The 12,323-nt window shown below is 37.0% G+C and overlaps 1 protein-coding gene and 1 long non-coding RNA gene across 4 annotated transcripts in view; one reads left to right on the forward strand and one right to left on the reverse strand.

Moving 5' to 3' along the window:
* THSD7B (thrombospondin type 1 domain containing 7B) overlaps positions 1 to 9,333 on the forward strand; it is an 800,685-nt gene extending 791,352 nt beyond the window's left edge. Inside the window, exon 28 of one of the 3 annotated variants that reach the window (XM_074335740.2) lies at positions 8,462 to 9,333. In XM_074335740.2, the coding sequence (XP_074191841.2) occupies positions 8,462 to 8,513 (52 nt within the window). In that variant the 3' untranslated portion in view covers positions 8,514 to 9,333. Of the gene's footprint in view, positions 1 to 8,139 lie in introns of all 3 variants that reach the window. The other 2 variants (XM_019752567.3, XM_088793974.1) reach the window with 2 other exon arrangements.
* LOC109458701 (uncharacterized) overlaps positions 1 to 12,323 on the reverse strand; it is a 256,457-nt gene that overhangs the window by 9,586 nt on the left and 234,548 nt on the right. The gene's annotated exons all lie outside the window — the stretch shown is intronic.

Consider the following 12,323-nt stretch of genomic DNA (forward strand, 5'->3'; position numbering starts at 1 on the left):
TCCACAGCCCAGGGCACCAGTGCAGGGAAGGAAAATCCCCATAACAACTGCCTGTGAAAACCAGCGAAGATTGTGTCCAAGAGAGATGACAGGCTGCTAAAGAGCTAGGCACTGCAGGTAATAAGGAGCCCAAGGACAAACTCACTTTCTCACAAACTGATTCACTCTGAGCTCCAGCACAGGGGCAGCAGCTTGAAAAGCACCAGGGACATACAGGGAGAAACTGATTGACTAGCTTCATCCAGCTCTCCAAGGATGAAGTGCTGGCATATGCCATTATTTCTTTCTTGAACCCTCCCCCAACCTACCTGGCAGACAAATATAGGCACCGAATCTGTGCTGTCTATTAATCTGGCTAACACAGTTCACCCCACCCTGGTGATTCCCTGAGGCTCCATCCCACTCACCTCACATGCCTGAACCTCTTTCAGCAGTTCTTCTTCAAAAGCTGCCAGGCTTGGCTAAAGCTGTGGACTTTCCTAAAATCTCTGAAAGGTCCACAAACCCCAGATAACCAGCAGATGGCCTCAGCATGCCCTGTGCCTCTTGCTAAGCAGACCCAAACCCCGAACTAGTGACAGCCTGCCTCGGTTCAGAGCATAGCCTCTCTCAGGCAACTCCTAGCCCAGCACAGGTAGCAACCTACTGTAGATCACTTTGTAGGTCCTACCAGGTACCCCCAGGCAGTGGCTGACCTTGGTACACCAGAGCACATCCCAAGAGGGCCCAGGACCAGCACACACAGTGTCTGTCTTCAGATCTTACCAAAGCACCACCCAATGAAGTCCACAAATGACACACCCCAAGGGCAGACTCAGCAGGCACCAGAGCCCTGCTAAAGTGGATACAGCTCTGTGGAGTTACCCCCACAAAACATATTGTCTGTTGTAATCATGGCCAGTCCTCACAGCTAGTCGACTTGAGGGTCAATCCCACCTACTGACATGCCAATAACAATCAAGCCTCAACTACAACAGAAGAACACATACAAGGGACAACCCTAGAACATTTTTTCAGGAGATCAAGAAGACTGCACCACTGTGCTCCACAGGATACCTACTATATAACACCACACTGCCAACACTGGGAGACATAGTAGATCTACCGAATATATAGAAACAAACATAGACAGCCAAAATAAGGAGACAAAGAAACATGTCCCAAGTGAAAGAACCAGACAGGAGTCCAGAAAATGAACTAAACAAAATGGAGACAAACAATCTACCAGATGCAGAATTCAAAACACTGGTTATAAGGATGCTCAATGAACTTAGGAGAATAATAAATGAACTCAGTGAGAACTTTAACAAAGAGATTGAAACCATAAAAAAGAACCAGTCAGAAATGAAGAATAACTGAAATCAGGAACACATTAAAGGGAATTAACAGCAGATTAGATGAAGCATAGGATCAAATCAGTCAGTTGTGTACAAGGGAACTCCCATAAGATTATCAGCTGATTTCTCAATAGAAACTTTGCAGGCCCAAAGGTACTGGCATGAAATATTCAAAGTGATGAAAGGCAAAGACTTACAAACAAGGTTACCCTACCCAGAAAAGCTATAAATTAGAATCAAAGGAGTGATAAAGACTTTCCCAGATAAGAGAAAGCTAAAGGAGTACATCACCACTAAACTGGTATTGCAAGAAACGTTAAAGGGACTTCTTTAAGAATAAAAGATCAAAAATATGAATAAGAAAATAGGAAAAACAATTTTCACTTATAAAGGCAAAGGTTAAAAGGCAAAAATAAGAAGATCATGTGAAATTAAAATAATAAATTAAGGGTACACACAATGATGAAAACATAAATGTGGAAGGATGAGTAAAAATTGTAATGATTTTAGAATGTGTTCTAACTTAGTAGCCATCAACTTAAAATAGACTGTTACAAACATAGTTTGGTGTATACAAAGCACATGGTAACCACAAATCCAAACTCTACGCAAGATACTCTATACTGAGAGAGAAAGGAGAGAGAGAGAGAAAGAGAGAGAGCGAGAGAGAGAGAAGTCCAAATACAACACTATAGAAAGTCATCAACATACAAGAGAAGAGAGCAAAAGAATGAGAAAGGGACAGAAAAGAACTACAAAAACAATGTAAAAAAGCAACTAATAAAATGGCAATAACCATATACCTATCAATAATTACTTTAAATATAAATGGACTAAATGCTCTAATCAAAAGACATAGGGTGGATAAAAAACAAGACCCATACACAGACTGCCTACAAGAGATCTCCTACAGACTGAAAGTAAAGGGATGGAAAAATATATTTCATGCAAATGAAAATTAAAAAAAAAAAAAAAAAAAAACTGGGGTAGCGGGTAGCAATACTTATGTCAGACAAAATAGACTTTAAAAGCAAAACCTATAACCATAGACAAAGAAGGACATTTCATAATAAAGGGATCAATCCAACAAAAGATAAAAGAAAACTCTTATAAACATCTATGCACCCCATGTAGGAGCCCATAAATATATAAAGCAAATACTGATGTACATAAAGGGAGAAATTGACAGTAATAGTAGGGGAATTTAATATTCCATTGACATGAGTGGATACATCATACAGACAGAAAATCAACAAGTAAACAGTGACCTTAAATCACACATTAGACCAGATGTACTTAATTGATATTTTTAGGACATTTCACCACAGAGCTGCAGAATATACTTTCAAGTGCACATGGAACATTTTTCAAGATAGACTACATGTTCCACCACAAAACAAATCTTAGTAAATTTAAGAAGATTGAAATCATATCAGTCTTTTTCTCTGATCACAATGCTATAAAACTAAAAATCAATTACAAGAAAACTGAAAAACACACTAACACATGGAGGCTAAGTAACATGCCACTAAACAATGAATGGGATAACAGTGAGATTAAGGAGGAAGTCAAAGGTACCATGAGATAAATGAAAATGAAAACAAGGACACAAAAATCTATGGGACACAGCCAAAGCCATTCTAAGATGGAAATTTAGAGCAATACAGGCTTACCTTAAGAAACAAGAAAAATCTTAAAGAAACAATCTAACCTAACACCTAAAGGACTAGAAAAACAAAGCCCAAAAATGAATTGAAGAAAAGAAGTAATAATGATCAGAGCTGATGTAAATGAAATAGAGTCTTAAAAAAACAATATAAACGATGAATGAAACCAAGAGCTGTTTCTCTGGGGGGGAGGGGGAATAAAAAAAAGAAAAGAAAAGAAAAAAATATATATATATATACACATATACATGTATATGTATATGTGTATATATACATATACTTTTAATCAAACTCATCAATAAAAAAGAGAGAAAGCCCAAATAAAGAAAATCAGAAATGAAAGAGCAGTGGTAACAAGCACACCACAGAAACACAAATGATTATAAGAAAATACTATAAATAATTATAGGCAAACAAATTGGGCAACCTGGAACAAATGGATGCATTCCTAGGAACATATGATCTACCAAGGCTGAATCAGGAAGAAACAAAATTTGAACAAGTGATAACTGCTATTGAAATCAAATCGGTAATCAAAAACTCCTAAGGGGGGAAAAGAGTCCAGGACCAAATGGCTTCACAGGAGAATTTTACCAAAAATTCAAAGAAGAATTAATACCTATCCTTCTCAGACTATTCCAAAAAACTTGAAAAGAAGGGAAGATTCTCAAGCTCATTTTTATGAGGCTAAAACAAACCAGATACCAAACGCCAAAAAAGACATTACAAAAAAAAAGAAAATTATAGGCTGTTTTCCCTGGTGAATATAGATACAAAAATCCTCAACAAAATGTTAGCAAACTGAATTCAGTAATACATTAAAAGTATCATACACCATGATCAAGTGGGATTTATTCCTGGGGTGCACATTTGGTTCAGCAGCTGCAAATCAACTAACGTGATATACCACATAAACAAAATGAAGGATAAAAAATAATATTACATCAATTGATGCAGGGGAAAAAAAAAACATTTGATAAAATCCAGTATCCATTTATGATGAAAATTATCAGCAAAGTGAGGATAGAAGGAGAATACCTCAACTTAATAAAGGCCATATATGACACACAAACAGCTAAATAAACAATCCAATTTAAAGATGGTCAGAGACCTGAATAGATATTTCTACAAAAAGGGTATATAAATGGCCAATAGACATATGAAAAGATGCTCAATGTCACTAATCATCAGGGAAGTGCAAATTAAAATGTCAACTATAATATTATATATATATATATATATATATATATATATATATATATATATATATATATGGTCAGGGGATGTGGAGTACAGAGTAGGGAATAGAGTCAATGGAATTGTAACAGCTATATACGATGTCAGAGGGGTAGTAGATTGGGAGAGGGGGTGTTATCACTTTGTGAGGGGTATCAATGTCTATTACATTGTTTTGTACATCTGAAACTAATAAAAAAGAAAAGAAAAACAAAAAATAATGAATGGATAAAGAAGACATATATATATATATATATATATATATATATATATATATATATATATAATGGAATATTACTCAGCAATAAAAAGGAATGAAATCTTTTTTTTAAATGTCAATGAGCTATGACCCCCCCACACCTGTCAGAATGGCTATCATCAATAAATCAACAAAGTAGGTGTTGGGAAGGATTCAAGAAAAGGGAACTTTTGTGCACTGTTGGTGGGACTGTAAATTGGTGCAGCTGCTATGCAAAATGGTATGGAGTCTCCTCAAAAAATTAAAAATACATCTACCATATAACCCAGCAATTCCACTTCTGGGTATTTATCTGAAGAAATCCAAAATGCTAACTCAAAAAGATATATGCTCCCTTGTGTTCACTGCAGCGCTATTCACAATAGGCAAGATATGGAAATAACCTGTCTCCATCAATAGATGAATGGATAAAGAATATATATATATATAATGTGATATTACTCGGCCATAGAAAAAAATGCATTCTTACCATTTACAACAACATGGATGGACCTAGAGAGTATTATGCTAAGTAAAAAAAGTCAAACTAAGAAAGACAAATACCAAATGACCTCATTTATGTGTGGAATCTAAAGGATAAAATAAACAAACAAAACAGAGGAACTGATGGTTGCCAGATAGGTGGAAGGTTAGGAAGGCAGGTGAAAAAGATGAAGGGATTAAGCAGTACAAACTGGCAGTTATAAAAATAGTCACAGGGATATAAAGTACAGCACAGGGAATATAGTCAATAATATTCTAATATTTTTGTATGGTGTCAGATGGGTACTAGATTTATCAGGGTGATCACTCTGCAAGTTACATAAATGTCTAATCACTATGTTGTACACCTGAGACTAATATATTGTATATCAACTATAATTGAAAGAGAAAAAAATACAAGTCTCCTGGTTGCTGGCTTTATAGAGGGCAGCCCCCTCCCTCAGCTCTCCTCTCGGGGTTCTTTTTACTAGCCCAGAAGTGTTGGAAAGCTACAGCTAACCAACAAAGTGCCACCTTATTCAATGGTTGCTAACATTTGAGATCTTTGAAACTCTATAAAAGTTCTCAGATCTCACACATTCATAGTTGTGATTTTAGTATCTGTCAATTGAGAGGTTATACAATATGAAGAAATATGATAAAATGAGTGTTTGATCACAATAATCCCCAACACACACCACAGCCCATAAAAATCCAAGTCTTATATATTAGGAGCTCTGTTTTTTGGGTTTTTTTCCCGAAGGTGGACACAATATTCATAATTCCATACATGGAAACTGGTATAAAAATATCTGTATAATATTTTTAGCACAATTTTCCAGGCCCAGCTCACAGAGGCTGGCCCATATTAGCTGTCTCCCAGGAATATTATTATCTCTTTATAAAGATCCTGCCATCTTATCTCTCCTCTCCACTCCCCAGAACTCAGCTCTCCCATTTCTCTTTGCCTAATGCCAACTAAGAGTGAATTGCCAAAAACCGTGTTTGGAAGAAAGCACTTACATTTCTTCCTCCCTCTCTTCCACTGCTCCCCCAAAAAGATAGGTGGGAGAGGGGACCTCTATTGTCATTTCAGATAAACCTCCAGGTATTCCTTTTTGACATTAAGATAACCCCCACTATCACCACCAGCAGCACCATGGTTGATACACAAGCTGTCGCTTCCCCGTCACTCTACTCTTATTTGTGTATTTTCTTAATACCTTTAAATGCTGCAGATTAGAGTAATCGGACCCTATTTCAAGCTTGGTCCATTCTCCATGCTGGAGCCTGAGCCCAGCAATATGACTAGAGCCACTGGAATATACGTATATATTAATATAAAGTTAAATTGAATGTCATGCAGCTAAGTAAGCAATAAATACCCTTTGGAGAAATGAAAATGACCTGGGAAGCAGGAAATTATGGAGGCTGAGGGTCCCTTTGCAGAGGATTCTAAAGCATGTTTCTGCCTTTCAACTTCTCTGATTGGAAGCTGTTTGCCTGAAGCCAATGCCCAGGCCTCAACAAGTCATCAATTGAGCACCCACTGCATGCCAGGTGCCGACTGGGGGCACTGATAGGATCTGTGGACTCTTCTAAGTTTCTGTTTTAATCATTGAAAAAATGTTTCTCTTTAGCTTCTATAATTTACTTCAAATATAAAACCTAAAAAAAAATAAGTTTTTCTCCTTAAGTTAGAACTTGAGCATTTTAAACTGGGGCATTCTCTCCATACCACCATTTTAATTTTATCAAACACCTTTCTAATTTTTTTTAATTATGGTAAAATTTGTATAAATATGAAATTCTACAATTTAACCAACAAGTGAAAAAGCCAGACACAAAACTCCACATATAGTGATTCCATTTATGTGAAATATCCGCAACAGACAACTCCATAGACGCAGAAAGTTGATAAGTATTTGCTGGGGAGGCGGGTTAGAGACTGGGGAGAGACTGCTTAGTGGATACAGCTTCCCTTTGGGGTGATGGTTACACAATATGGTGAATGTACTAATGTCACTGAATTGTACACATTAAAATATTTGTTTCTAATTTAAATTCACTCAGAGTATAATCATGAACAGACAAAGTTGTTTCTACTAAGTGCCTAAGTAATGACTTGTGTAGAGAAAGGATGTGCTGAAGAGGTTAGAGGCATGGGTCTGGGTGCTGGACTTGCTTAGATCCAGGCTCTGCCACACACTCAGTGACTTGACAGAAGGTAAATAACCTCTCATCCTTGTCTGTCAAGTAGCAATTATTCTAATGCCTCCCTCTCAGTGTTATTCTGGAATTTATTGAGATTTTTACGTAAAATGCCCATCAGAGGGCTTGTCACGTACTGTTCATCTAATTAGTAATAGATATTACTGTAAAATAAATAGTATAGGAATTTAGAGACAGGGAAGGAGATGCCTCCTTGCTAGCTGGGCTCTGAAGTCATGGCAAAGCAAAGACATTGAAGAGGAATGATGGGGCAATGTGTGCCTGAATTCAAACTATAAGTATTCATAGACAGAAATTGAGATTCACCCATAATACAAATCAAAGAGTAAACAGCAGAGTGTTTTGCTCCAGAACTGGGGCATCACTGTGTGAACTGGCAATAGTACTCAATTTCAGCCTCTCTCTCTCTGAGAAGGAATAGCAGCCCTCCCTGACCTGGCAAAGTTGTTGGCCTCAGATAAAATAGATCAAGTGAGAATGGCTTTGCAAGGTGCAGAATCAGTGAGATTTTCCTGACAAGACTCTGGTGACTTGGCAGTTAAATGTCAGGTTTCAGGCCAGAGCAGAAGCATGTTTACTTAAAGCAAGACCAGGGTAAGGCTCCCGTGTCTGGCTGCTCCAGCAGCTTATGATGTTAAACATCTGTGATGTGAAGGTTGCAGTGGCGTAGGAATTAGTGAGCAGCAGATGTATAAACAAGAACGAGAAAGGAGAGTGCCCTCTACCAAGTTCATTGTTTCCACTAAACCATTTTTAAGATTTTGAAAGCATGATGGCTTCTCCTGAAAATAGCTTGGCAGTATACAAGTATTCAGAAAAAGCCACAGGTCCAGAGAAAATAATCTTTTGTCATTTAACTGCTTGAATTTCTAAACCTCACAGTTGTCTTTGGCAGATGAAACAGTGCTTTGTGAACTTTATCTCAGGAATTCTTTTCCCTTTGCAGCAAGAAGCCAAAACCACATCAAAGCACACCTCCCCAACAGAAGCCTCTGACCTTAGCCTACGATGGAGACTTAGACATGTAACCTGAAAAAGAAATCCAAATGTAGACATCAACTGCCTTAACCGCTTTCTCTTTTGTAGCTCTCAGACTTCTCAGTTTTTTGAGGAATCTCAAATGGTGTGATATATTAGGCAGAATACAGATATTGCAAAAGTATAATGCCTCAACTTCATTTGGACATGGAGTCAAGGATTATTTGGTCTGCCATTTTGCTTTCAAGTTGTTTGAGGGTGTGAGTGTTTAATTTTTTGATTTTCCCAAGGGACCCGAAAACTCTTCTCTTCCTGTTTGGAAATGGGAGGAAGAAAACATGATGGGATTCCCACAGACTTGAGTAAACTTTATCTTCAGCAGCATGATGACAATCCGGAGGAAAGTCCAATCAAGGCATTTACTGTAAATGATGAGTCTGACACTGCATTGTTACGCACTATATTAGTGCAAGTCTTTATTCTTCCCATACTTCAACACTGAGTTTTCTAGAGTTTACATTAGTTCAGAGACTTTCAAATTGGATTGACTATTTTCATGAACACAGAGAGAATGGGTTACCATTTCAGAAATTCTCTGAGGTTTTACCTTTAAATATTGTTTTGTAGCCAGGGGATGATGGCACTTCATGGATTGCATTTATTGAAAAAAAAAAAAATGGAGTATGCATAATTGCTGGACTAGATGAAAGCTAGGTGGTTTGTGAATGAAACATGTACTGAATGTTAGGATGTACAAATGAAACAGGTGGTTACATTGGAGAATGAGGTAGATTATTTGATTACTAATATGGCATTTTAACAAAAACTGAACAATCTAGATATAGAATTAATCACACACAGTTGTAATTTGGTTTAATGATGATGAACTCTGCTTTTGTAATTTCAATTTTCTTATCTGAATATTTATAAATTCTTTTTTTGAATTTAATTATCTGACCTCATTTAATATACATCAAATGCTGATCCTGTTTGTAGCAAGTTTTGCTTTTATAAGGTTTCAATAATATCTGAAACAACACATTAAAAAAGATAATTGTTTGTAATCGTAGATGTTGAAAGTAAGAAGGTGCCATCTTGTGGTATTGACTTGTATTTATAATAAATAAAGTGCTCAAGAGACTGAGAAGTTGGCTGTTCTAGATTTATTCACTTGTGAAGTGCTCTTGCTTTGACAAAAAGTTTTAATAACACTTCCCATGTGTCTCTGTTTTAGAGGTTGACAGCTGAAATCACCAACAGAGAAGAAGAATCATATCCCACATTCTCAACACTATCAAGTATACTGTGAAATAGAGCCAACCACAATTACACAGAGTAGTTTTTAAAGAATATTTAAAGCTCAGTTGATATTATAACAAACTACTATAATAATGTAAATACTGATAAATGACCTGAGAGAACTCAGAAAATGGGAATGTTAGAAATACGATACAATGAGCAAGATAGAGGACATTTGTGTTTATACTATGACTTCTGTTAACCATTTAACACTTATTAACTGATTTTGTCCAATGACACCCTGATTTTAAAAGCAAGAAGTAAGTGAAAAGACAATAGCTTCTGTCAACAGAGTGGATGAAGAAACAACTCCTAGAGTTGTCCTTGTATTAGTTCACTTTAACTAAAGCTTTAATAGTTTTGGTAATAGTTCAAGAGGTCCTGCTTTGGAGATCAAAACCTGACGGTGCCCTTTCCCACCGATGTGATACTTACTATACAAGAATTATACACTATCTCTCCCTCAGTTGTTTGACCCACAAAAGGAAAATAAAATTATTTTCTTCTTAAGGTTGACAATAAATGTAAAATGAGGTGCCAGTTCAACATAGCAAAGAAGGAGGATTTGAACTAACCTTTTCCCACAGATACACCAAATATACAGCTAAATATGAAAACATTCCCACCGAAAGCAATCCGAAACCTAGTTGAGCTACTCTTATACATCATGAAAATGAGAAATAAAGAAAGAAAACATTGACATGGGCAAAAGAGGCTTAGACACAATCTCACCATAAACCCAATCCCTAACATGGTAACTCATGGGGAGGGAATTCACAACCCTCAGCTATTCCCTGAGGAGAAAAGTGCTTAAGCCCCATATCTAGCAACACAACATGTTAAGACCTACACCTGAAAGATGCACCCCCCCAAAAAAAAATAATAAAAATAAAAAGAACCCCTAGCTTTGCAAGCCAAAGGAGCTTACATCAAAAGACTCACTAGGCTATAGCAAACTGAGAAACAGTACTTAATGGGCACAAATGGACTCACAGTGGCTACCCCCCTGTGCATAGCTCTGAGACAGCAGACAGAAAGATACCCAGTTTTTCTATGAAAGAGGCTTATTAGCTTCTCTTCATAGTGGTGGCCTGAGGGTCAGGCTTATAATTAAACACACCGCTAGAGTCCTGACTGAAATCATTACCAGAGACCAGGTAGGCTGGTGGGTACCATCTCTGGCTCTCCCTCTGTCCCATGCCAGGTCAACAGTATCCCCAAGAAAGCTTGGGCACATATATTGCAACCCGACTTTTGTGGCTGACACCCAGAAGATACATCACTTGATAGCTTGGCTGTGGTGAACAGAGAGGCTTATGTTCATTGGTTCAGCGTGATAGTAACAAACAAATAAGCAGTTCCTAACTGGTTATCATGCTACCACTCAGTGCAGAGGAAGCAGGCAGAAATGCCATCTCTAAGTTTTCCCCAGAAAGAGGCCTAATTGGGTACTTTAAAAGCTGCTGCCAGAGGATTTGGCTTCCCATCAGGCTAAATCTAGGTGATGACTTAGAGCCTACCCACTTTGGGACACAGATCTTGATACACTCTTCACTACTGGGACCCACTAAGTACAGAATAAGCTGCCCTGTTCTTAGGAAATTCACAAAGGAGAATCATAAACGTATGTGCAGACAACCAAGAGCTAGAGTAGCATTGAGTGAATGAATGAATCAATGAATGAATAAATAAATAAAACTTCATCTATACAATGCCACTCCTTCAAGTCTAGGAGAGGTGGCTGTTTTATCTAATATAGAGACACCAATACAGAGATTCAAGGAAAATGAAGAAACAAAAGCATATGTTCCAAATTAATGAATAAAACCTCATAAAAATACCTAAGTGAAACATGGATAAATGATTTACCTGATAAAGAGTTCAAAATAATGGTCAAGATGCTTACTGAGGCTAGGAGAACAATGCATAAATAAAGTGAGAATTTCAACAAAGAGAAAATATAAAAGCACCAAACAGAAAACAAAGAGCTAAAGAATACAATAGAGGGATTCAACAACAAACTAAATGAAGTGGAAGAAAGGCTAGCTAACTTGAACACAGGGTGATAACACATTCAATCAGAGCAGCGAAAAGAAAGAAAGAAAGAAAGAAAAAGTTAACATAGCTTAACAGACTTAATGGGACAAACTCAAGTGGACCAGTATTTGCATTTAGGCATCCCAGAGAGAAAATTGAAAGAAAGAGAGAAAAACATATTTGAAGAAATAATGTCTAAAATGTCCCTAACCTGGGGAAGGAAACGCATGCAGATCCAGGAAGTACAGAGAGTTCCAAATAAAAGAAACCCAAAGAGATCCAACCCAAAACACATAATTGTCAAAAGTTAAAGACAAGATGACAATCTCAAAAGCAGCAAGGGAAAAACAACGTCTCATGTACAAGGGAACTCCCATTGGCTATCTGCAGATAGATTTCTCAGCAGAAACTTTATGGGAAAAAAGGGAGTGACAGAATATATTCAAAGTGCTGAAAAAAAAACAAACAAACCAGCCAACCAAAAATACTCCACCAGCAAAGTTGTCCTTCAGAATTGAAGGAGAGATGAAGAGTTTTCCAGACAAGGTAAAGGATTTCATCATCAATAGAAGAAATGTTAAAGTAACTTCTTTAAGCTGAAACAAAAGGGTGCTAAATAGTAAAAGGAAAGTATATGAAAGTAAAATCTCAAATGAAAATGGAAATACAACTTTCCAAAATCTATGGGATACAGCAGAAGCAGTTCTAAGAAGGAAGTTCATAGTGATACTGGCCTACCTCAGGAAACAAAAATAATGCCCTATACACAATCTAACTTTACAACTAAAGGAACTTAAAAAAATACGGACAAAATTC

This window comes from Rhinolophus sinicus, chromosome 17 (assembly GCF_057876585.1).
Source record: "Rhinolophus sinicus isolate RSI-liver-muscle chromosome 17, RSI-T2T, whole genome shotgun sequence".
In the NCBI taxonomy this organism is placed as follows: Eukaryota; Metazoa; Chordata; class Mammalia; order Chiroptera; family Rhinolophidae; genus Rhinolophus; species Rhinolophus sinicus.